This window comes from Anomaloglossus baeobatrachus, chromosome 4 (assembly GCF_048569485.1).
Source record: "Anomaloglossus baeobatrachus isolate aAnoBae1 chromosome 4, aAnoBae1.hap1, whole genome shotgun sequence".
Classification (NCBI taxonomy): Eukaryota; Metazoa; Chordata; class Amphibia; order Anura; family Aromobatidae; genus Anomaloglossus; species Anomaloglossus baeobatrachus.
The window spans coordinates 527,549,918-527,575,040 of NC_134356.1; the positions used below are offsets into that span (position 1 = coordinate 527,549,918).

Here is a 25,123-nt window from a genome sequence, read left to right on the forward strand (position 1 = left end):
GTCCGCGTTCCTCAGCAGATCTGGGAAAACTAACGGGGGTACTTTCTATAAGTTCGGCCCCACGTATCTAGTCCCACATGAGCCTCTCTGATCGAGCTGCTGCTGCTGCTACCATGCGCTCCTGTTTAGGAACGAGTTTGTTTGGTGAAATGTGTTGGCAGCCGTAATGTTCATTTATAGGCCGAGCTCCAGTAGGGAGTTCTGGCAGTTATCAGCATTGACAGAGAACAAAGAGTCATCGCCTGGAAGCCAGTCAGACACACGGCCTCTCTGACAGGCTTGATTGAAATCCGCAGAAGGCATGTAATTATTTGTGAAGGCAAAACAGGGACATCTTATGTCTAAATCACCCTTGTCACGTGTCACTGGAGACAGGCGCATGCCGCCAGACACACATATGCTGTTCGGGAATCCAGCGAGACAGACACATCACACTGTGCATGTGGCACCAATAATTACTTACATACAAATTGAAAGATAACCCTATAATTTTAATGAACTCTTTTATACAGACAGTTCTCCAGGAATTAAGCACACAACTTCATATTAGCAAACCTTAATGGCATATACACTTCCTGCGTTTAGTATATTATTATGGGGTGTAAAGTACGATCTGGTAGGTGTCCCTGTGATTAGGTTAGGAATGCTCCACTCATATTCAGTCCTATCACCTAGGGCCAAGTGACGTCTCTCTAAACCTTTTCAATAATTAATATATCTTCTTGGTCAATAATAACATTAAATAACTATATACTTAAGGACAATTATATACCTGTTGAACCTTTGTGCAAATGCTCCCTCTGAAACCTCAAATCTTGAAATATGATGTACCAGAAACACATATGCAACATGAGAGATGAATACTTTCCATAGTCTCATAATGCTGAGACTGTGAGAACAAGACCAAGAGAGGGATAAAAGCTGTCTTTGAGCATGCAACAGCTGCAGGCTTATGCTGGGGGGAATTTCTGGAGCAGCCAGCAGATGGCACTATGTTAATTCTGAGAGTTTGATAATACTGCATTGTTGGTGTGATTGTTCTTCCCTATGTGCTCCAACTTAAGATGATGGTTACTGTATGTTATGTTGTTATTGTGATGAGTATGTTTTGCTGTTATTCTAATGTTATAGGGACCTTTAGATGTCATATATAAACTAAGTAAAATTATTAAAGAATTACAAATGTAAAACGAGAAGTTAAGCAGAACAGATATGAAACATTTTTGTACCTGTTGAAGTTGATCGGATACAATATGAGTTCTCTGGGTGACTGTCCTTCCCACCGGATGGTATAGGCTTGCTGCAGCATCACCACTGGTTGGTATTGCTGATATGGCGCGCCCTTATTAACACCCACTAGTCTTAATGGATGCGAAGGATAAGTAGCTCTGGCCACCAATATAGTCAGGTTTTCAGGTCGTCTGGCTTGGATATACAGCTGTAATGAAGAAGAGCAGAAAGGAATATATAACTTATAATAATTCAACTAAAGTAATCTGTCAGCAGGATTTCACCTGCCCCAAACTATTTTTATGTGTATTTAGTTCTTTCAAAGAAAAGTGAAGCAAGATCGCCTCTTTCGCCCATCTTTGTCATCCTTCTTCTGTAGCCGGGGTACATGACGTGTCCTACGTCATCCACACTCGCCAGCATTGAGGTCCGGCGCAGGCGCTCTTTGAGCAGGGCAGATCAAAGCATTGTAGTGCGCCTGCGTGGGACCGGCAAGTGTGTATGACGTAGGATACATGATGCACACAGGCTTCAGAAGGAGGACGAAGATGGCCGAAAGAGTAGGCGCCGACACCGGAGAATGAAGACACCCATCTGACTCAAATCCACCGCAACACGACCGTTAGGTAAGTATTATAAAGTGTTTGTTTACATTCTACACAGTGGCCTGGGCTCTTATATACAGCATGTTAGAATGCTGTATATAAGAACCCATTGGTGGTGGCCGCAGGTTATAAGCCGAAAAACTGGTGACAGGTTCCCTTTAAATAATAGCCTCTGTGTGACATCAGACATAGGAGCTATCAGTAAAACATGAGGAAGTGGCGCTGAGTGGGGAATAGAGCTGGAGTGACAGAGGCTTCAAATCTACTATTGTCCATGAGCATCATGTGCATATCAATGTAAATGCTGATTTTTGAGTAACAAAGAAATTGCCTGGCCATGTAAAGATATTGCTGAGTGTGTCTTTGAAAGAGCTACATGCACATATAAAAAGTCTGGGGTGTGAACACATTACAAGGTATTTGGACACATAGAGAAAAAGTGTAAAGTTCTTTCATTTTCAAGTTTGTGAAAACAGTGCAGGTTGTATTGGATATGAGCAATATTCATATAAATGAATAGAACTGAGTGAATCTGATGCAAACACTAATTCAGTTCCATGGACCACCCAACAAGAGGGATCCTGATATAGAGCACTGCAATAAACAGTACCATGCAAAGAATTCAGATCAAATACATTGAAAGCATCGTTCACAAATAGCAACTAGAAGTTAGCACATGATAAAAGGACAATGAGGGCTGTGGTGTCAGGAGATAGTAAAAGCATCAACTCCAACTCTGGCTTCCAAAAAAAATGAAATACTATTTTTTTATTATTATTATTATTATTATTATTATTATTATTATATAATGTACTATACCTTTTTGCATATTTACTTAACTAGAATTGAAAAAAAAGAAATGATCAAAATATATTTCAAGTTCTATTTGAAGCACCACTCCATTTTTTTTTATTATTGTACCACTGGAGTGGCGCTTTAAATCTAAGACCCCTGCCCCCTGTATTATACTCACCTTCCAATGGCTTCACCTTCAGTCTCCTGTGATTTGTGACTGGCAGCTATAGTGTTTCATGGAACAAACAGGATGTCCCAACTCAATACAACCTCTATGAGAGCCTTGTTCTGGCTCTCATAGACTTGTATTGGGAGCTTGTGATGTAACTTCTGACTTCTAGCCAGTCAGAGATTATGGGCAAGAGGTGGCGCCGCAGGACCGGAGTGGCGTAGGTAAAAGGTGAAGCCACTGAAAGGTGAGTATATGACAGCGCGATGACAGTTAAAGCATCACTCCACTGCTGGAAAAAAGAAAATTCTGTAATGGTTGTTTAAGTAACCAGAATGTTTTTATGGCCAGGATAAAAAGCATCTATAGTGGGGACATTAGCATTGTAATTGGATGAATCACGTTGTGTGTGAGCGTCACTTACTTAAGGTGGCTTTACACGCTACTATATCGCTAAAGCGATCTCGTTGGGGTCACGGAATTTGTGACGCACATCCGGCCGCTTTAGTGATCTCGTTGTGTGTGACACCTATGAGCGATTTTGAATCATCGCAAAAACGTTCAAAATCGCTCATCGGTGACATCACCCCCTATTCCCAATTATCGTTGCTGCTGCTTGGACGATGTAGTTCGTCGTTCTTTCGGCAGCACACATCGCTACGTGTGACACCGCAGGAACGAGGAACCTCTCCTTACCTGCGGCCGCCAGCAATGAGGAAGGAAGGAGGTGGGCGGCATGTTACGTCCCGCTCATCTCCGCCCCTCCTCTTCTATTGGGCGGCCGCTTAGTGACGTCTCTGTGACGCCGAATGAACCGCCCCCTTAGAAAGGAGGCAGTTTGCCGGTCACAGCGACGTCGCTAGGCAGGTAAGTAGTGTGACGGGTCCGCGCGATTTTGTGCACCACGGGCAACGATTTGCCTGTGTCGCACAAACGATGGGGGCGGGTACGCACGCTAGCGATATCGGTAACGATATCGCAGCGTGTAAAGCGGCCCTTAGGGAAGACTCGGTATCATGATGATTCATGGGAAGAAGGCATGGCAGCGGAGGTAGTATGATACTCTGGAACATGTATAGTTGGGAACCCTCGAGTCCTGACATTCATATGGATATTACTTTGACCTGTATTGATTTTTACATACCAAGTACCTCCTCCCCTCCATCCCTTGGAAGAGGCAATGGCGAAACGCATTGGGTGACTTAGCTAATCTGGCGATTCTTATGATATATATTTTATTGCTGGTATATTTGCCTCCTTTAAAAGCACTATGTACTTTTAAAGTTCGGTATGGGACCCGGATTTGACCTGAACCCCGATGGAAGTCAATAACTGGGTAGTTCAGATCTCCCCTACATGCAGCCAGCCATAAACAGATCACTTCCGGGGAAGGGATGGACGGGGGTTTTCCATTTTTTGTTTGTACACACTACATCTGATCACGCTGTTGTTACCCCCAATGCGAGGCGCTCAAACACTGCAAGCAGCTTGCGCTGGGCCAAGCACCGAGCGTACACAAGAACAACGATGCTCGTGCAAGTGGTTTGCATATGTAAAGCACCAAACTCCGAACCCGAACTATGTTTTTTTTTTTAAAAAAAAGTGTGTGTTCGGTATGAACGCCGAACTTCGGGTTCCCTCATCTCTAGTTCTAACATCTTGTTCCAGACACCACTGGACACAGAAGTCTTGTGGACTCCATGTCTTAAAGGTTCAGATGTGCTCCAGAATCATCAGGCGCCTAGACCATGCTAGGAAGATAGCTGTAATGTTATGGCTGGTGTATATTTAAAATATTCTTCCCTCCAAAAAAATAATCTGCGGCAAGTGTAACTATTATACTGCATATCACCTGTAATCATAGGACTTCACAACAGATATTGCTAAAGAAAATTTCAGGAAAGTAGAGAAACAACCACAGTGTGAGTTGTAGCTCGGCACCAGTGATTGTCAACCTATTATATAGAACTTCTCAGACTCCATACTTTACCTTTCATGTACCAGGTTCATATGGTTTTGTATCTGTATTCTATTGTGTTGGTAGCTATAAGTGTGAGTGCAGTCATTTTAGGCTGTGTGCACACGGTGAGTTTTTGATGTGATTCTTGGTGAAGTTTGGTACAGTTTGTGGCCCAAATCTGCTATCTCTATGCCAGCAAAGTCAATGAGATTTTTTTTACTTGCAGATTTGGTGCAGAAAATAATCTGCAGCATGTCAATTGTTAATATGTTTTTTCCTGTGTTTTTTTTAGCCTTTCCACCTATTGACGTCATTAAAAAAAAGCACCAAAATGCTTGCGGTTTTTGGTGCGTTTTTCTGCCAGAAGGTGCAGATTTCATGCAGAAAATTTCTGCATCATAGCCTTATGTCATGATATTTCTTACTACTGTGTTTGTGTTCACAGATATAATACAATGATAATTTATAGTTTTGTTCTTTCTTTCAGATAACACAGTTGTGCTAAGGAGGTGGATGAATGTAAGGAATTGGCCTACAAGCCAAATCACACATCAGTAATTTATTAAATGTAAAAAGATTTTTATCTATTTCACATTTTTAAAAAGTTTGACTTACTATGAAGATTTATGAAGAAACTAGACGTGATTTATCAATTAGCTTGATTTTTAGAAGAAAAGTACTGGCGTAAAATTGCAATACTGGTCTATTAATGTGACCAACAAATTGATTTTAGGTGAACATCACTACTGCATATCACCGAAATGTTCAGCCCCAAAATGATCCTAAATATCTATTCTGTAGGTTTAAATGCATGATACCATGGAGTATATGAGTGAAATGCTGTGATCTGTAAAGGGTTAATAAAGTGAAAAATTTAAAATAAATATGAACTTTGATAGATATATTTATATCCCATCTACAAAGTCATGGAAAGACCTGTCTAGAACATGGTAATTGCTCTGGGTGTGTGGGGCACGCTAGAGAAATGTCTAAGATCAAAACTGATGAAACAAAGGTACAAAACAAATGTGAGACGCTCAGGTATGGGAAAAATACATATTCTACACCCCGAAGAGGAATGCAACCTGTTGTTGTTGTCAAAGAAACTGAACAAAACTGATTTACAATGTACAGCAGAGAAAGACACGTATGTGTTTAATGTTCCATGACTCGGCTGCCCGGATTCCTCCCTCGCTGGCACCTGTACAGGCAACACTGCTAACACTTTCTTGGTAGGCTGAGGATTTTACTGTTACATGGCTGATAATCTGGATCTACAATCCTACTGTTCTTTAATTACCCCTATGACTCTTCAAACAGCAAACAATATACACATGTTAGCAAAATTTCCATTGCTGGGACTATCTTGTTTTGTTATCACCTATTTGCTATTTTTGACTGCAGTAGATATTTTACATAAGATCTATTGTGTTCACTATACCACATATATGCAGCAATTTCTAATTCTCCAAATAAGTTTGTACAAATATACAGTATATACTGTGTGTGTATATATATATATATATATATATATATATATATATATATATATATATATATATATACTGTATATATATATATTATTAATAATATAATAATTATTCATTTATATAACGCTATTAATTCCACAGCGCTTAACATACATTGGCAACACAATTCACAATACATTGGGGCTCACAATCTAAGGTCCCTATCAGTATGTTTTTGGAGTGTGGGAGGAAACCGGAGTACCCGGAGGAAACCCACGCAAACACGGGGACAACATACAAACTCCTTGCAGATGGTGTCCTTGGTGTGATTTGAACCCAGGACCCCAGCGCTGCAAGACTGCAGTGCTAACCACTGAGCCACGGTGCAGCCCATGGAATATCTCACATATTTCCTGTATCTGCCTAGCTACCATAGTTATTTAACTATTTATCTATCTAGTGAAAATCTTTCAAAAGCAAATGGTTTTGTATGGTTAATGTTGCCATTTTTAACTATCATTTTATTTCCAATAATCCCTTGTGTATTCCTGTTTTTTAATCCACCATACAGGCCCAAAAATATGTTTTTTTATTTGTTGCTGATTCTTAAAGTCTTTACCAAAGGGGCTTACAGGGTAACAATGCAGTAGAGGCAAAAGACACGCCCCTGAGGATCCAGTGAGCCACACCTCCTTAGTAGAGACCATGAAAATTAGCAAAAAATGGCCAGTTTTCACCTGTTGACATATTGTCTTTAATAGATGGGTTGCACTCCACGCCTCTGATATCTTTTACACTATTTTTAGTCTTGATTCTGTCAATTGCACAAATTAGGGTTTGGTCCTAACATTCCATTTTTCAATTACATAAATAAATATCTGTGTACATAATTAGGGTAAAGTAGCTCTTGGGAGAGGATCTGTATCATCCTCTGATAACTATTTTTGCATAATGTCTTATTGGCTATCCAGAGATATAACTGGTGTAACTCGGCTAGATTTCAATAAGATGCTTTTGTCCCTAATGTATGTAGTTAGCTTGTAGGAAATTACTATAGGTTAATGAGTGCTCTATTGAGATATATAAGAGGTGAGAAAAGATGACATGGACCTCTGATAAACAAAACAAGCTCCAGAGTTGGGAAGTCTTAAAAAAAATGTGTTTAAAGTGCATTTCCATGGTCTTTTGTGACTACACTGAATTCTGAAGCCTTCTAATTACTAAGTTTGGGCATTAATTTCCTATGGGACCCTCACACTCTGTAGTCAGATTGAATTGTGGTGTGGTTTTTAGAATCAAATCAAAAAGCGATATGATATGATTTAGGATATGCGAAAAGAAAGTGATATCACCAATAATAATGATAATTGACTAATTTTGTACTTATTATAATGTTATGTTGGGTTTCGGAGGCAAAAAAGAGAAGACAGTGATATTATTACAATATAATTTGACTACAGATGAGGATATTCAGGCATTATTTTGGTCTGTGAGGCCACAGTAGGAAAATTTGGAGAAGCCCTGACCTAACAAACGTTTGACAGGTTAACATCTGGAAATAATTTTAGCACTGAGATTTTACTATTTCCCTTAAAGTACACCTATAGTTTTTTGGTATAGATGAAATGTATGAATTCAGTAAGAACTAGTGGACACATGGGGCATATAGTCAACAATTTCTAGAGAACCAGTAGACCAAGTAATAATTTGGATCCCAACGACAGGGTCCATTCTACCATGTCTACTTCTCAAGGCATTAGTCTATTCTCCAATATAGATATTTCAGCAAGCCAACTCCTAGCATGAGAGAAAATGTTAATAATGGTAAAAGCAGTGACTTGCTGGCACTTAACTTGGCAGAGAAATGGTTTGGAAGTTTAATAAGACACGTGAGCCAGGCTTAACATAATTGCGGGAATGTGCAGAAGACATCTCAATAAGGCAATGTTTGATGGAATAGTTTTGGTTACATAAATAGCAATGATGAAAAAGTGCTGCACTAAGATGTGTTATTGGAACTATCTATACTGGGTGTTGTGGTGATGACAAACATGGATTCCCAGTAAATGAATTAAAGGGATATTCGGAACTTAGACATTTATGATGCACATTGACAGAATATGCCATAAATGTTTCATGGATGTGGATTCTACCTCTGGGACCCACAACTATTTGGAGAATGAAGACCCCCTGATATGTTTGGTTAAGTGCGTGCTGCCCTCTAGCAAAAATTTACATTGTACCAGTGCGGGTTGAATATATAACAGGGATTTATGTCCAAATTATAGAAGGAAGAGGGTCTCATTTCTCAATGAAGTGCAGTTCTGGAAAAAAGCCAAAGCAACCATTGAGACATTTTATATTCTGGAAAATCACAGATGTATCATAGGACTCAAGCCGTGAAGATACTGGAAAACATATTTCAAGATGATGGCTATAATTATCTAGTCTACACACAATCATAAATCTACTCTATTATTTATTATACTATGAATGTCCTCCACTATACACAATATTCCATTTCATGAAGGGTGGTATAGAGTTTAGAAATTACCCTTTATCATTTGGATAGATGATAACTTTCCGATTGCGGAGGGTAAGACGGCTGGGACACCCACTAATATTGAGAACTATGTGATGGTTGAATTATGTGCATTCTGCTTCATTTAGGCTATGTACGCATGTTGCGTACAGTCACTGCAGAAATTTCTGCAGCGATCTGAACAGCACACGTGCGCTTCAAATCGCTGCAGAAAATGTCCGTAGTGAAAAAAAAAAAAGCCGATTCCATGCGCTCTGCCTGCAGCTCCTGCCATAGACAGTGCAGGGGCTGCCGGCAAAGCGCACGGAAGAAGTGACATGTCACTTCTTAGAACGCGCGCTTCGGGCAGCAGCCGAAGCGCTGTGCTCTAAGACGCCACGTGCGCACGGCTCCTGCATAATCTTCATAGATTATGTAGGGGACGCAGGATGCATGCAGTTACGCTGCACTACAAAGCGCAGCGTAACAGCATGTAATTACGCAACGTGCGCACATAGCCTTACTCTTAATGAGACGGACGGAGATAGCCGAATGCTGCGCTCAGCTGGACTTCCTATAAGAATGAATGAAGCTGTAGTGCACATGATAGATCACTGCACCATTCACATGAGTTTTTTTCAGAGCCCACGTTTTCGAGACTGGTGTTATTACCCATGACTAGGTAATAACATCCAAACTTGCAAATATCCCTTTTAACCATTCTGGTATTAGTACAACACAGAATTGAAGTAATTTGCTCCCATCACCTGAAATTTCATCTGTATAGCAAATGAGGAAAATAAAAAGTACACAAAACTTATATAGTAAAAAGAAAAACTGACCAGTACCTTCTAAGAAAATAAAGCAAGCGTGAACAGGTGCAAGCTTCTAAGACTATAAAATACACAAACAAAAGAATACAGCAGCATCTGTATATGCTAAAATGTAAACACAAGTTACCTATTATGAATGAATACCTAATTTTGCATGGCATGAATTGGTCAATTTGTGCGCTAAAAGACTTTATTTTATAAGTATAATCTATATAACAGTAATGTAATCCAAATGTCATATATTCAGTGTTTGCATATATCTAAGGGTAAGTTCACATGTCCAGTAATCATCCAATAGAATGGATCCAGCAGCGATCCGTTGGCAAAAAAAGTTCTGCAAACACAAGTTTCTTGTCCGTTTTGAACAAAAAATTAATTTTGCCGGATACGTTTTTTTTTATCAAGGGAGTCTATGGAAAACAGATCTGTTACCAGATAGCTACTTAGGCTGCTTTCACACATCCGGCTTTTGCAATGCGGCACAATCCGGCACTTTGCAGGAAAACCGCAACCGTTTTTTTTTGCTGCCGGTTGCGTTTTTCCTGCATAGACTTTAATTAGTGCCGCATTGTGCCGCATGGGCTTGCGTTCCGTCCGGTTTTTGCCGCATGCGGCAGATTTAGCCGATGCGGCGGCCGGATGGAACGTTCCCTGGCACGTTTTTTGCTCCGGCAAAAAAAAACGCATTGCACCGCATCCGGCCGATACGGCGCTTTTCCCAATGCATCCCTATGGATGCCGGATGCGGCGCGATGCGGCAAAAAACGCATCCGGCCGCCGCATGCAGTTTTTGCCACTGCGCATGCTCAGTAGCATGCCGCAAGCGGCAAAAACCGGACGGGCCGCATTTAAAAAACGTATGCAAAGGATGCGGTGTTTTCACCGCATCCGTTGCATAGGTTGCACAGCCGTATTGAGCCGCACCGCTCAAACCGGATGTGTGAAAGCAGCCTTAGCCATCCATTTTTCTTGCATTGGTGAAGGATCGATTTTTTTGGTTCATGGATCTGTTTCAAATGGAAGATTGATAGCAATCAGTTAGCAGATCAGTTTTCCACTGACTCCCATCCCATGTTTAAAAAACGGATCCTGTAAAAAATCTATTCTTTTAAAATGGACAAGAAAGTTGTGTTTACCCAACTTTTTTACCACCAGATTGCTGCTGGATCCCTTCTAACGGATGATTACTAGACATGTGATCATAGTCATAGTGTATACAGAGTGCTGCTGCACTCTCTTGTTTGTGTATTGTACATTCACAGTAGCTTTCACATACCGTACTTGTTTTATGCTGTTAGGAAGTGTTGATCAGTTGTTTGTAGTATGCAGTTGGGAGGTGGTGGCTGCCCCCATATTTGGCTCACCCCTCCTCCCATCAGCCTCATCTATACAAGTCCATTTTTTGCGTACAAGTGCTATCCGAGGTTTAGTATCTGTGATAGTCTATAGGGCCATTCATACTGTATGTTCGTTCGAGATTTTCTGAGGACCTTAAGGTCTGCAGAAAATCGTGAAGACATGCCCAATTTTGATCCAAGTGTCAAATAAAACTTGGCAGTGAAAATCTATGGGTCAGTCAAAAATTTGGGCTGCACTAGGATGAGATCCGAGTGTGGCTTGATTTTAACAGACTGTCATAATAGGGAAGGCGGAAAAAAACTTTTTTATTTTTATTTCTCCATGTACGAGAAAAATGGATGACTCTTGGACCACACTTTGGTCAAACGTTTAGTCGTGATCAGAATAATTTTTCTTGTAAGTGTAAAAATCAGAAGTGTTAATGAGCCTCAATGCTGTATTTAATTAGTGCTGGATCCTACATGCCCGTTTTTGTTTGATAAAGGTTTTGGTTAGCATCTATCCAAGGAAAGGTCACGTTGTCGTAACTCGTGGGCACACATGAATTGGCCAATTTGTGCGCTAAGCACCTTCACTTTATAAGTATAGTCTATATAGTAGTAATACAGTCTACATGGCATACTGTATATTCAATGTTTGCAAGCATCTGAGATAGTGACTTCGCCATAAACAAAAGTTTTGGACCAACCTGTGCATATTTGCCGGTGCATATGACTCCATTCCATTGTGGCACTGTAAGGCATCCTGGATGACGCAGAAGATAATTATTGGCTCTCCCGATAAAAGTATCTGGATACCCGGTGACTGAGCCATCCAAATCATGAAAAATGGACACCTTGTCACCATCATAGTCATTAGATCCAAACCACTGCCCTGCGTGACCGAAAAACACTTTGCGTCCAACCTGAAAATAAAAGGGAATATGTTAAACAATAGCAGCGCCAGAACAGATCCTCCTATTATAGTGATTGATAATCTAGAGCAGGTTCCACTCCAACATCCAATAAAGCATTTACATCATGTGCCGTGGTTAATATGTGGATTAGGGGAAATATTTATCATCTGCTAAGATCATAGCGGTACATCTGCAGCAAATAAGTAGGGCAATTGCTCACATAGCATCCGTTGTGCAGATGTGGCATGATATGTATTCTGGAAGCTGGGGAAATACAATATCTAATTTGGATTGATGTACAAAGTAGCTGATATAGAAGACATTCTGTACATCAGATCCTTCTATCAGCATTATAGGCTCGGTACATGTCTTCAGTAGTTCTAGAAACCACCATACGCAGTCTTCCATCCATGACTAAATAAGGGCCATTCTATTTTTTCATTGTACATAGCATTGACACTTGTAAACACAGCTGCTGCCAGGAAAGTGAGAATCTATTACTGCATCTGGATTTACTTCTGAGCTGTCTGGTACAATCCAGCATATTCCAGTACATAAAGCAGAAAGAAAAACATGTGAACGGCTCTGGTACTTAGGTAACATCAGAAAGCTCAATGAAAGTTTGTGTACTTTGTCAAGCCAAACATGGAGGACATCCGAGATAGAAAATGGATAGGAAATCTCAACGGCTCTGCCGCATATCTGTCCGGATATCCTGCCGGTCTGATCCGTTTTAGGAACCGACAAGTGGAATAAATGACCTGTTCCTTCAGTTATGCAAACAGAAGCGGAGGAACCCTAAAGGGTTCTTTACACGCTGCGACATAGCTAGCGATCTCGTTAGCGATGTGACACGCCAGATCGCAGATAAGATTTGCCGAGATCGCACATAGGTAATTTTTTTTAGCGCCGGTCACACGTGCGATCTCGGCAAATCGTATGTGCGATCTGGCGTGTTACATCGCTAACTAGATCGCTAGCGATGTCGCAGCATGTAAAGCACCCTTAATTATTATGGGGTCTGCTTATGTCCCGCTTTTTAGAACAGAAGAGAAAGTTCTCCATGGAGACATTTTTCTGTATTCTAAAAAATTGAAGAAATGGGCCCTCTGCTTCTACTTACATAACTGAATTCACATTACTTGTTCCAGTTGTCCGGTAATGTAAAACGATGCATTTTTTCAGCGGGGCAAAACAAATGGAAAACTGCAGCAAAAACACAATGTGTGAACAAGCCCTTAGGCTGCATGTGTTTTCCTTTGTTACCGTTAGTGTAGCGTTCTAATACACAAACTTTCAGCATGCTGGTATATCAAGAGCGCAAACAGAGCTCCTGATTAGAGATGAGGGGACCCGTTTGAAGTTCGGGTTTCGTGGGTTCAGCCGGACTTTAGATAAAGTTACGTTCTGGACCTGGACTTGACCTGAACCCTAATGGAAGTCACTGATTCAGCAGTTCGGGTCTCCACCCACATGCAGCCAGCCATAAACAGAACACAGGGTTTTTTGGGGGCATACACACTACATCCAATAACGTTTTTACCCCCAGTGAGAGCCATCCAAGCGGCTAACACTGGACTGATCACTGTCCGTACCCGAGCACAGCGATGCTCAATCAAGTGGTCAGCATACGTAAAGCATCCGAACTCCCAACTTGAACACTGATTTTTTTGTAAATTCAGGATTCGGTACGAGCACTGAACTTTAGTGTTTGGGTGCACTCATCTTGATTCCTCATATCAGAAGAAATCACCCTTGGGAGCAGATGACAGACAGGACTCTCCTTCTAATGTTTCAGGCAGTCACCCAAAACTGCCGTCTGAGGAGAGATGCTTATCTCACCCCATGGCAGAAGCGGCCCCGGTGCCACCAAGATGTCTTTATAATCTAATTGCCTGAAACAGATAGTTTGCAGCCACCCTAAATCTGGGTCAGTGAGTCGTATAGTACTTGCTTGTTTAGAGGGGTTTTCCAGTGATCTAAAAAAATTGCCAAAGAGTAGGGAATGTTCTAACTCAATGAAACAACCAATACTTACCTGCTGAATCTGCTAACTTCAACGCCACTGCTCATTTGCTCCCCACTCGTCCTGCAGTGATGATGTCCCTTCAATCATTCATATAACCACTGCACCAATTATTGACTTTAGCGGTGATAATTTATGTATGGCACAGGACTGTGGGGCCAGAGATTGGCTGCAGCAGTCGAATAAATGATGGACATGATGCCATCACTGCAAGACCAGCAGGGCCTTCCATAGTAGCATTGGTGCTCAAGCAGCAGAGAATCTCTAACCTGTTTTGTAAATTTTTCCCATAACAAATATTTTGGATAATAGTGCAAAAATGTGCGCCAAAATATCAGGAATACATAAAGTCACTACAGGGGAGCGGGACTTGAGTATATTTGTCACAAGTTTTGTGACTCTTTGACAAGTTGCAAATGATGAAAACATCTAGAACCCCTAATTCCCTCCTACAATGGCAAACTAAAAAACAAACAAACACATATAAAGTAGATGTTAAAAAAATGCACAAATGGAAAGATGAATATGGCACAAAAAAGGCATCAAACATAAACTTAACAAAAAAGAGGCGTAAATGTAATGATGAATTGGGACCTGTATTTTTAATTTTCTGCTAAAAAAAGTGTAAATTGCCATGAAGGGATTTTTCCTTCCAATAGGACATTAATATTATATTGGTGAAGGTTCAACTCCCGACTCTGCCAACAAGTGCTGCGTGCCTAAAATGCCCATTTTGTTGTGGCATTATCTGATTCTGCAGGTTATGAATGGAACTGAGCGGTAGTGACCTGAAAAACCATATAAAGCCACTACAAAATGAACCGGCCTATGCCTGATGATCAATAAAGAGAATGGGGCACTTGCTGAAGCGGTGAAACCACCTAAATCAGCTGATCGTGGGGGTGCAGGAAGTTGGATTCCTATAGATATATTATTCTTGGTCTATCCTAAGCAGAGGCCATCAAGATCACAAAAAACAGTTGAAGACCGAAAAAAAAAGCAATTTTGGGCTTTGCGAAAAATTCATGAATTGCATTTGTCATTTTTAAGTATTTAAAAACATCAGTGAAAGATACACATAATATAAAGTGACTTAAAAAAGCGCAAATAATGAATCGCACCCAGTGATTTCTGATGACTATGTTTAAAGAGTTATTCTCCATTCCTAGATCCTATCCCCATATGTAGTAGGCGTAATAATAATAATAATAATACTAGAATACCTCCAATTAGAAATGTAGTATAGTTCTCCTGATATAACCATGTCTCTTACCTCATGTGCAGGGCATTGCAGCTTAGGTATCCATGGTTACGACCACTGACAGTTAGTTGCTTGTGGTCGTAACCATGGATACCTTTAAGCTGCAATGCCCTGCACATGATGTAAGAGACATGGCTATATCAGGACAACTATACAACATTTGGAATTGGAGGTATTCTAATATTATTATTATTACGCCTACTACATATTGGGATAGGATCTTGGAGATGAACATTTAATATCAATGAGGTGAATTTGGCTGCAATTTAAGATCAATATTAGATTTGATTTCATCTTGTAATAAGTTTCCTATCCACAGTACATATCACAGGCAAGGTGCAATCAATTGCAGGACTCTAGTGACACTGGCAAAGCTATTATGTTGTAAATGAGAATCAACTTAACTGCCTGTATCAGGATACCGCTCCGTTAATGCTCACAGAGGAAGCACGGAAACACTCAGGGATCACATTACACAATCCTTTCCTCAGGACTAAGCTTCCAAAATAAATCATCTTGTTTATGACACGTCCAAAATGGGAGAATGATTAGAAATAACAAGAAACAAGACAGATAAATCTCTCTATTTTAGGAATTGTACATTCTGTTCATTCTGATGAGCAAATGACACAGTCTGCAGGATTGGTACTGGCCCAAAGGCAGAAGATGGATCAATACATGTGTGCCACTAGAAATCATATGGAACGCATGGTAAGGTATGAGAAGTGAGGACATCACTAATCTGATACTCCAAAAATGACTCTCAAAGCTGTTTGCGGACCCTGTAACATATTTCCACACTGTAAAAGATTTTAAAGTGAAAAATATATTTTCAATGAAAATCTGCATGTTCTGATACTGTCAGATTATTTTTGCATTTTCTCTATAGTTTGACGAACACTGGAAATGATTAACTCAATTTTTAACATGAAGTGTATATACTATAGGGCAGAGTTGGATACATATTTACACTGATCCTTATCACCTAATTAGTAGGTAGCTTTAAAGGAAAATTCTTACCAAAATTGCTGTTAACTTCATTCAGGTTTGAAAGGAGTTAGGCTATGTGCACACGCTGCGTTTTTTTGACGCTGCGTTTTTGTGCGTTTTTGGCCGCTAAAAACGCACAAAAACGCACCTGCGTCGAAAAAACGCGGCAAAAAACGCACGCGTTTTGCCGCGATTTGGTGCGTTTTTTTGCTGCGTTTTGCTGCGTTTTTGCTCACTGCGTCCTTATGCGTTTTTTATCAGTGAACAAAAAAAAAAAAGGTCTGATGTCATTTCCTTCTTCAATGTGTTCTTCATTCTCCACTAGTGTATGCAGAAGAGCAGACAGCTGCAGAACTACAAGGCTCAGCATCCTCGATCCAATAGTGTATGCAGGACAGCAGACAGCAGCTGTCGAACTACAAGGCTCAGCATCCTCCATCCAATAGTGTATGCAGGAGAGCAGACAGCAGCTGTCGAACTACAAGGCTCAGCATCCTCCATCCAATAGTGTATGCAGGAGAGCAGACAGCAGCTGTCGAACTACAAGGCTCAGCATCCTCCTTCCAGGACTGTATGCAGGATTTCTTTGCCCCCCCCAAAAAAAAAAATGACGTGGGCTTCGCCATATTTTTGTATGCTAGCCGGGTACAGCAGGCAGGTACGGGCTGCCCCCAACCCCCAGCTGCCTATTTGTACCCGGCTGGGAACCAAAAATATAGGGAAGCCCTTTTTTTTAAAATTATTTCATGAATTTCATGACATAATTTTAAAAAAAAAATGACGTGAGCTTCGCCCCATTTTTGAGTCCAGCCGGGTACAACTAGGCAGCTGGGGATTGGAATCCACAGTGCAGGGTGCCCAAGCTTTCTGGGCACCCCCGCTGTGAATTGCAGTCCCGCAGCCACCCCAGAAAATGGCGCTTTCATAGAAGCGCCATCTTCTGGCGCTGTATCCAACTCTTCCGGCTGCCCTGATGCCGGGTGGCTAGCCAGGTAATAATGGAGTTAGGGCTAACTGTATATTATCAGCTAGCCCTAAGCCCGAAATTCATGGTGTCACGCCAATATTAGACATGGCCACCATGAATTTCTAGTAAAGATAAAAAAAAAACACAACACAGAAAAATATTTTTATTAGAAATAAAACACAACACAATTAGTGACTCCATCTTTATTGAAATAAAGAACCCCCCCTCCGCAGTAATCCTGGGTCAGGGTCCCGCGCTGTCCAATCCAGATCCAATATCATCTGATCGGTTTGCTGGAAGGCAAAGCGATCAGATGATCTGTCAGGATCAAGTGCCTGAATCCCATCACACATCAGCTGATTGCATAAACGCCGATTATACAATCAGCAGATGCATCAGTAGAAAAAAAAAAAAAATAATACTCACTTATGTGCTGAATTACCGGCAGCTCCCGGAGCGATGGGGCGGGAGTCTGATCCTGTCCGATCGCTGCAGCAGCTGCCGGTAATCAGGGATGAAGTCTCCTGACGCATCCGCTGATACCGGCCGGGCGCCCGCGTCAGCCCGAGACTCGATCAGCTGATGCGTCAGGTGACTGCATCAGGTGATCCATCGCCAGGTCCTGCAAGCAAGGTCCTGCCCCGGGGAGACTGCACACAGCCAGAGCGGGAGCGGCGATACCGTGACAGGAGCTGGGAGCGGGCATGGCACCGCGAGGCTGCACACAGGTGAGTATAACTTTTTTTTTTTTTATTCTACTGTTAACTTTTGTTTTCGCAGCCGCTTCCACCTCCTGCCTGTACATGGCGCCGCACGGCAGCATACATGCACAGGACGGGAGATGGACGCGGCGGTGACGGTACCGGGAGGATTCATGCTTCTGTCTATACTGACAGAAGGAATCCTCTTCCTGTACACGTCACTTTACTACCCACCTCCTGCGCTTATAGCTGCGTTTTTGGTCTTAGAAACGCACCAAAACGCAGCTATTTGCGTTTCTCATTGCGTCTTTCAACATCCCATTGAACTCAATGGATGAAAAGCGCAGTGAAAAACGCGGGAATAATTGACATGCTGCGTTTTTGTGGTCACCACAAAAACGCAGCTGAAAAAAAACGCTGTGTGGGGACAGCAAAAATGAAAACTCATAGACTTTGCTGGGGAAGCAAAGTCATGCAGTTTTGAGGCCAAAAACGCACCCGAAAAACGCGCAAAAACGCCGAGAAAAACGCACCGTGTGCACATAGCCTTAATGGGGTGGTTCACTACTTATTTTTCCAAGCCACATCGAAATAATGTTGGGAAACAAGGCTTCTCTCAAATACCCTGCGCTACAAACAGTGCCTGTGAGCGGCGCTATTGTGGTCCGCTCATCCACTTCTCATGACCCCCCCGGGCTACCTGACCTCTGATGTCCAGTGATGTCACATCAACTTCCAGTTGACCTGACATCACCGCGGCCGGCCCAAATCTTATCGCTTGCGGCGCTCTGCAGTGAAGGAGAGAGTAGGGAGATGATGCGCTGTGACGCTGGGCTGTGACGAGCGGTGAAACACCGCCCACAGACTAATCACTCAGGAAAACTGGGGCAGGCCACGGTGATGTCAGGTCAACTGGAAGTTGACTTGGCATCACTGAACTTCAGAAGTCACAGAGCCAGGGGGGGTCACGAGAATGGGATAAGTGGACAGACACTATTGGCAACACAAGGTATTTGAGAGAAGCCTTGCTCCTCAACATTATATCGATGTGGCCTGGAAAAGTAAGTAGTGAACAAGCTCTTTAAGTGCAATCTCCAACCCCCTATATGCTAAGATCTGGCAGCTCATCACTTGAGTCTTCTAATAGAAAAGTTGCTTATAGAGCTTCTCATACACTAAATAAAACCGTTATGCAGGATATGGAACAACTAGCATGATGACAATGTCCCAGATTTCCTGAGACTCTTAGGACAAATGGAGGTGAGGTTTATTTAAACCCTCAGTAGGATGGAGGCAATCCTCAGAGAGGCGGAGGTTCCTGGGAGGATTGTGTTAGGGGCAGCCCTTAAATGTCCTCAGAAATATTGGAAATTTTGAACAAGATGGTTTATGGCCACTGGGACCACCACAGTCCCTAAAACAAATGGGACACAGACCCACTGACTTCAACATCACAAATCAGCACTGGTGGACAACTGATCTACAGTGAATGAAAGCACACCCCATTCAAATGAAAGAGATCAGACAATCAATTCTGTGCAGAATTGATTGTAAAGTGAAGCTATGGCCTTTCTATTCCTAGGATTGGTGGATCCAACAGGCCAACTATTGCTAAGGATATAAGTATGGCATATAGGATATACGTCTGGTGGGAAAACAACTTACAAATGTCATAGACCACAGCTGTATGTATAGGGAAAACTCTCTCAGCTGGTTAGTGCATATGGTATTTCCTATCAGGAGTGATAACTGGTACATTATAACACTGCTTTGCAGTCCTATAAGATAGTGAGACCAAGAATGAAGAATGATAGTGAGCAGACAAGTAAATGTTTGGGGTAATGAGGAACTAGAAAGTTCCAGGTAAAGGCTAATCATTCACATGTAGACCCTATATGTATAATATATACTGACTGTTGGCAATGTATAAAAATGCAACATGTAGCTAAGTCTAAAGGGTACTTTACAAGCGATCGTACCCGTCACCGTCGGTTGTGCGACACGGGCAAATCGCTGCCAGTGGCACACAACCTCGTTAGTCCCCGTCACACGGACTTACTTGCCCCGCGACATCACTCTGGCCGGCGAACCGCCTCCTTTCAAAGGGGGCGGTTTGTGCGGCGTCACAGCGACATCACACGGCAGGCATCCAATAGTAGAGGAGGGGCGGAGATGAGCGGGACGTAACATTCAACCCACCTCCTTCCTTCCTCATTGCCAGTGGACGCAGGTAAGGAGATGTTCGTCGCTCCTGCGGTGTCACACACAGCGATGTGTGGTTCCGCAGGAACGGCAAACAACATCGCTAATAAGCAGACAACGATTTTTGGTTTCAGGATGACCTCTCCGCGGCAAAACGTTTTTGACCTCTTTTACGATCGTTTAAGGTCGCTCGTAGGTATCACACACTGCAATCTCGTTAATGAAGCCGGATGTGCGTCACAAACACCGTGACCCCGACGATAATTCACTAACGATATCGCAGCGTGTCAAGCCTCCTTAACACTGCTTATCAGATGTAATGCGCTGGTTATGGTACACAGGGCACCCCTGGCACACAACACAGGGCAGACTGAGTTAATTGACATTAAGTCTCCAACAGCTGCAAGCACATTACAATTCAAAGACAAGTGAAATCGCTAACATGCCTTCTCTTGAACATTTTGGCATGTGGCCCTGGAATACTAGGCATTTTGTGATTTCCATTTCCATATTAATTGCCACTTAATCCCTCTAATGAGAGATGTGTGTGGTGTCTACGTGGAGAACCTAATCCCAGTCAGCATCTTGCAACAGTACTCAGGTCATTTGGCTAAGGTGTAGAAATGTGGACATAGCTTCTTCCCCACATAGACATTAACTCTGTTTGAATAGGTTTCTTAAGATTAATGTTTGCATACAGTTTTATGGATCTTAACTCTATGATAGCCAGCTGAAGCATGTTTAACAAGACTCACTCCATGATGGCTGGCTCTCCAGATACATCTTCTCTGGCACCATTTGGTTAATCATCATTCACTTAATGTCTGTCTCCTACAAGACTCAGCGGGTTTGGCATTTTAGGGTGTAGTCCTGAACTGGTTCAAACAATACCTCTGTTTTATAATGGATAATGAAAAGCATATCAGCTCCACTGAGTACAGGCTTAGGAGAAAGGTCAGGGCAACCTGCAAGACACACAGCTACCAAATACATTTCTCCAAGAGTCGAGCTGCCAACACAAATAACCCTCAGACGGGATTCCAGCACAATCCTCAGATTCCTCCGCACTTATCTCTCTGCTTTCAGCCAGGTTCGGGCATAAACCGAGAGGCTTTACTGAAAACACTCAGCCCGCTTTATGGAGTGATGGCCGCATGTGTAACTCCTATAACAATGACATTTATATTCCAGACAGATCTTCCCTCAATGTTAGGCATACTTTACTCACACTTCTCTCCATCTTAACCTGAGAAATGTTATTCTGAGGTGTAATTTGCCAGGAATTCTTTAGAGAAAATCCGATTGCACTGGAAGGTCGTTCTGCAGTTGGGACAAACTTCTTGAATGTACATCTGAGAAGCCGGACTGGCCCGTCATATATCTGAAAGCCACGAATCGGAAATGTCCTAGGTGAATAATAACAGAAATGTGTATCATACATTGTTATCACATGTGCAATCCATCCTATCAAAAAGCAATATCTGTCTGATCCCTGTGCTAGGTATTCCTACTTACTGTATCATCTCAGCCTATAATGAGTCAGGATATAAATTGTGGTTTACGAATATAGAAAAGTAGTAGAAATATTCAAAAAACATTGTTAGAAGAAAAAGATGTTCCTGGCACAGCTTGCAACAATATCTTTCATGGAAGCTTGAAATTAGTTAAAGGGAACCTGTCAGGTCTCTTTTGCCCTCCAACCCAGCAGCAGTCACATGTGTATGCCAGTATTCCCTGCCTAACCAGCCCTGTATAATGCTATTTACTAAAATCAATGATTAAAAAGGCATTTATAAAGTGCGCTGTTCCTATGCTAATTAGGCCTTTGACTAGTTGAAGGGGAGCTGTTTCCCCAGACTAGTCGGCCTTCTTTCCGTGCTATCACACCCCTATGGGCGTGATATCATGATGTTCACCATGAGCCAGCGTCATCGTAGTACCTGGAAATCTTGCGCATACACGCGGCTGATTTCGGCAGCGTCAGTGCGCCTCAGACGCCAGCTGCACGCGTCCTGGCTTTAGAGAGGCGTACTGCACATGATTGGAAGAACAGCTTCTGCACTTCCAATCATGCACAGTGCGCTTCTCTGAAGCCAGGACATGTACAGCCACCGGTCGAGGCACACTGACACTGCCGTAATCAGCGTGCATGGGCAAGATTTCCAGGAGCTGTGATGACACCGGCTAGTGGAAATCATGTTATCACATCCACAGGGGCATGATAGCATGAAAAGAGGGCCGACTAGTCTGAGGAAACAACGCCCCTTCAACTAGTCAAGGCTCTAATTAGCATAGGAACAGCACACTTCATAAATGCTTTATTTAAACATTGATTTGAGCAAATATCATTATATAGGGATGGTTAGGCAGGGAATATTGGCATACACATGTGACTGCAGCTGGGTTGGAGGACTTAGGGGACCTGATAGGTTCACTTTAAACGGAATGTCAGAGAGTTTCAAAAAATAAGTACAGAAAATGTTATAAAATAAAGAGACAACTTTACCCATCTGACAAATCCCCTGCAGCTACAGTGTTTTGCTTTGGTGGTCCCTGATGGTCTCTGTGCATTTTCCTGGAGCAATGATGCACTGCACCTCATCACTGGGCTCAGCTGTGGTGCTGGCATGAATGGCATGTGGTGGCTGACACTGTCACATGGATGTACATAGTATCAAGCTCCAGGGAAAAAAAAGGTAAGTAGGGACTGAATGGAGCACTGGCTCTGGTCCTGCAGGTGATTTTAAAGCAATTGTCTCAAGTTGACAAATGGGTAAAATTGCAAAGTACCTGTAAAAACAAGCAGCTTTGCAACTTAAGGCTACTTTACACACTGCGATATCGGTCCCGATATCGCTAGTGTGGGTACCCGCCCCCATCTGTTGCGTGACACGGGCAAATCGCTGCCCGTGCCGCACAACATCGCCCAGACCCGTCACACATACTTACCCGCCCGGCGACGTCGCTGAGACTGGCGAAACGCCTCCTTTCTAAGGGGGCGGTCCGTGCGGCGTCACAGCGACGTCACTGAGCGGCCGCCCAATAGCAGCGGAGGGGCGGAGCTGAGCGGGACGTAACATCCCGCCCACCTCCTTCCTTCCGCATAGCGGCCGGGAGGCAGGTAAGGAGAGCTTCCTCGTTCCTGCGGCGTCACACTTAGCGATGTGTGCTGCCGCAGGAGCGACGAACTACATCGTTACTGCAGCAGTAACGATAATCGAGAATGAACCCCCATGTTACCGATGAGCGATTTTGCACGTTTTTGCAACGATGCAAAATCGCTCATCGGTGTCACACGCAACGGCATCGCTAATGCGGCCGGATGTGCGTCACCAATTCCGTGTCCTCAACGAGTTCGCATTAGCGATGTCGTAGCGTGTAAAGCCCCCTTTACTCTTTGTAAAAAAAAATCCTCCTTATTCTCAAAAACAGCTCATTGCCTAGGTTATCGGCCACCCTACAGTCCTAACCTGGCCGGTTATCTAGGTAAGGAGCATGCTATGTTTTACAAGTTACTGGCACCACTCTGAACCATCCGGATCACCCAATCCAGCCAACGTCAGCCCCCTGCAATTCTCCAATGCTGCAGACCTCACAGAGAGACCACAACGATCTTGAAAAATAAACTTTTTGATAACCCCTTTAAGATGCATAACCATAAATTATGACTTTAAATAGCATTAATACAGTACTTTATAGGCTTGATCAAATAGGGCTGAAGCTGGCAATGATTTCACAAAAGAATCATACTTGTTCCGTGGCAGTGACCTCTGTTCCCCCGATCCTCCGCGGCCCCAGTAGCTGTTCTGTCCACCTGATGAGCCCACATTGTCACTTTCCCCTACAAAAATGGAATCTCTTATCTCCAGACTTGACCCTTCATCGGTTGGGAATGTTCCATCACTGGAAATAAAAAATATATCCTCATGTTAATAAACTAAAAGTGCAACTAATGTATCCACTGATCTTATTCTCACCAAAAAATGTGTAACTTCTCCAAGAGATTACCCAGAACATGATGGCGCTATTTAAATAAAATTATTATTATTTATTAGTATAACCCTCTATAAAATAATTATAGATATTGAAATATCACTAATGTAATGCCGCGTCTTCTTCCCAAGTATTACATTTCTAGGAATGTAATTATGAGGTGTGAAAATGACTGGTTTATTGCCAGGTATTACCGAGAGGGAGAAGGCTTAGCTGCAGGAAAGCGCAGCCTAGTACAAGATGTGCATACATTTACTGTGATTCATGGCCCGGAGCGGCGCTCGCCAGCTGTATGGACAGGTCTTGGTAGCTGGAGCAGGAGAGGAGCTGCATCTCGCAGATGTATGAAGTGACAGAATGAGAGAGGAGTGGCGAACATGGAAGGAGCAAAGTGCTCATTTCCTTCTGAAAACACTTTAGTGTTTTCCAAGTTCTAGGTGGCAGAATTAGAGTAGAGAAATGAAAATAGGGCGTAAAAGTGATAATATAATAGGCCTCATACAAGTATGGGAGAAACCCTGAGCCACTTTCCCATGTCTGTTACATGCCCTACAATACACAGTATCTCATGGTAAATGGGTTATTACCTGGCTAGTGTAAGCCCAATTCCATTGTCTGAAAACCTAGAAGAGCAGAACGGTCATAACATTAGAGAAAGGAACTGTAATCACAGACATCACTATGTGTGGGCTGATCATCACAATAAGGGCTCATTCAGATGTCAGTGATTATTCTTGATCTTATCAGAGTTTAATCAGAGCTTGGTCAATGTCTTGCTTTCACCATCAGCGTTTGCTCACTTTTTCTCAGATAAAAAAAACAGCGATGCAGGTTTCTCACCCTTCTTGTATCGAAAAAGTGATATCCGATTTTCTCCGAGATTTTGAGTGGACCAATTGGTAGCAAAAATACACAGACATGTCAGCAGCCACATAGACAATAAGGCTAAGCACACACGGCGAGTAAAACGAAGTGAGTGGAATGCAATAAAAAATCGCAATCCACTTGGACCCATGTTACTCTATGGGGTCACTCCTAATAGGAACAAGAAAACAATCGCAGCGTGCTGCGGGTGGAATCCGATTCGTTTTCACTCGCATCCATACAAGTCTAAGGCTATGTGCCCACGGGACTCTGTATCTACGGA

The 25,123-nt window shown here is 42.5% G+C and overlaps 2 protein-coding genes across 5 annotated transcripts in view; both read right to left on the reverse strand.

The window, feature by feature from the left end:
- CEMIP (cell migration inducing hyaluronidase 1) overlaps positions 1–25,123 on the reverse strand; it is a 166,975-nt gene that overhangs the window by 129,107 nt on the left and 12,745 nt on the right. The window lies entirely within an intron of this gene.
- The window catches only part of LOC142303986 (cell surface hyaluronidase CEMIP2-like), a 135,639-nt gene that overhangs the window by 15,920 nt on the left and 94,596 nt on the right, over positions 1–25,123 (reverse strand). For all 3 annotated transcript variants that reach the window (XM_075345917.1, XM_075345916.1, XM_075345918.1), the window contains 5 exons: positions 24,564–24,599; positions 23,734–23,886; positions 21,212–21,389; positions 11,630–11,845; positions 1,230–1,438 (listed from right to left, as the gene is read on the reverse strand). In XM_075345917.1, the coding sequence (XP_075202032.1) occupies positions 1,230–1,438; positions 11,630–11,845; positions 21,212–21,389; positions 23,734–23,886; positions 24,564–24,599 (792 nt within the window). The remainder of the gene's footprint in view (positions 1–1,229; positions 1,439–11,629; positions 11,846–21,211; positions 21,390–23,733; positions 23,887–24,563; positions 24,600–25,123) is intronic.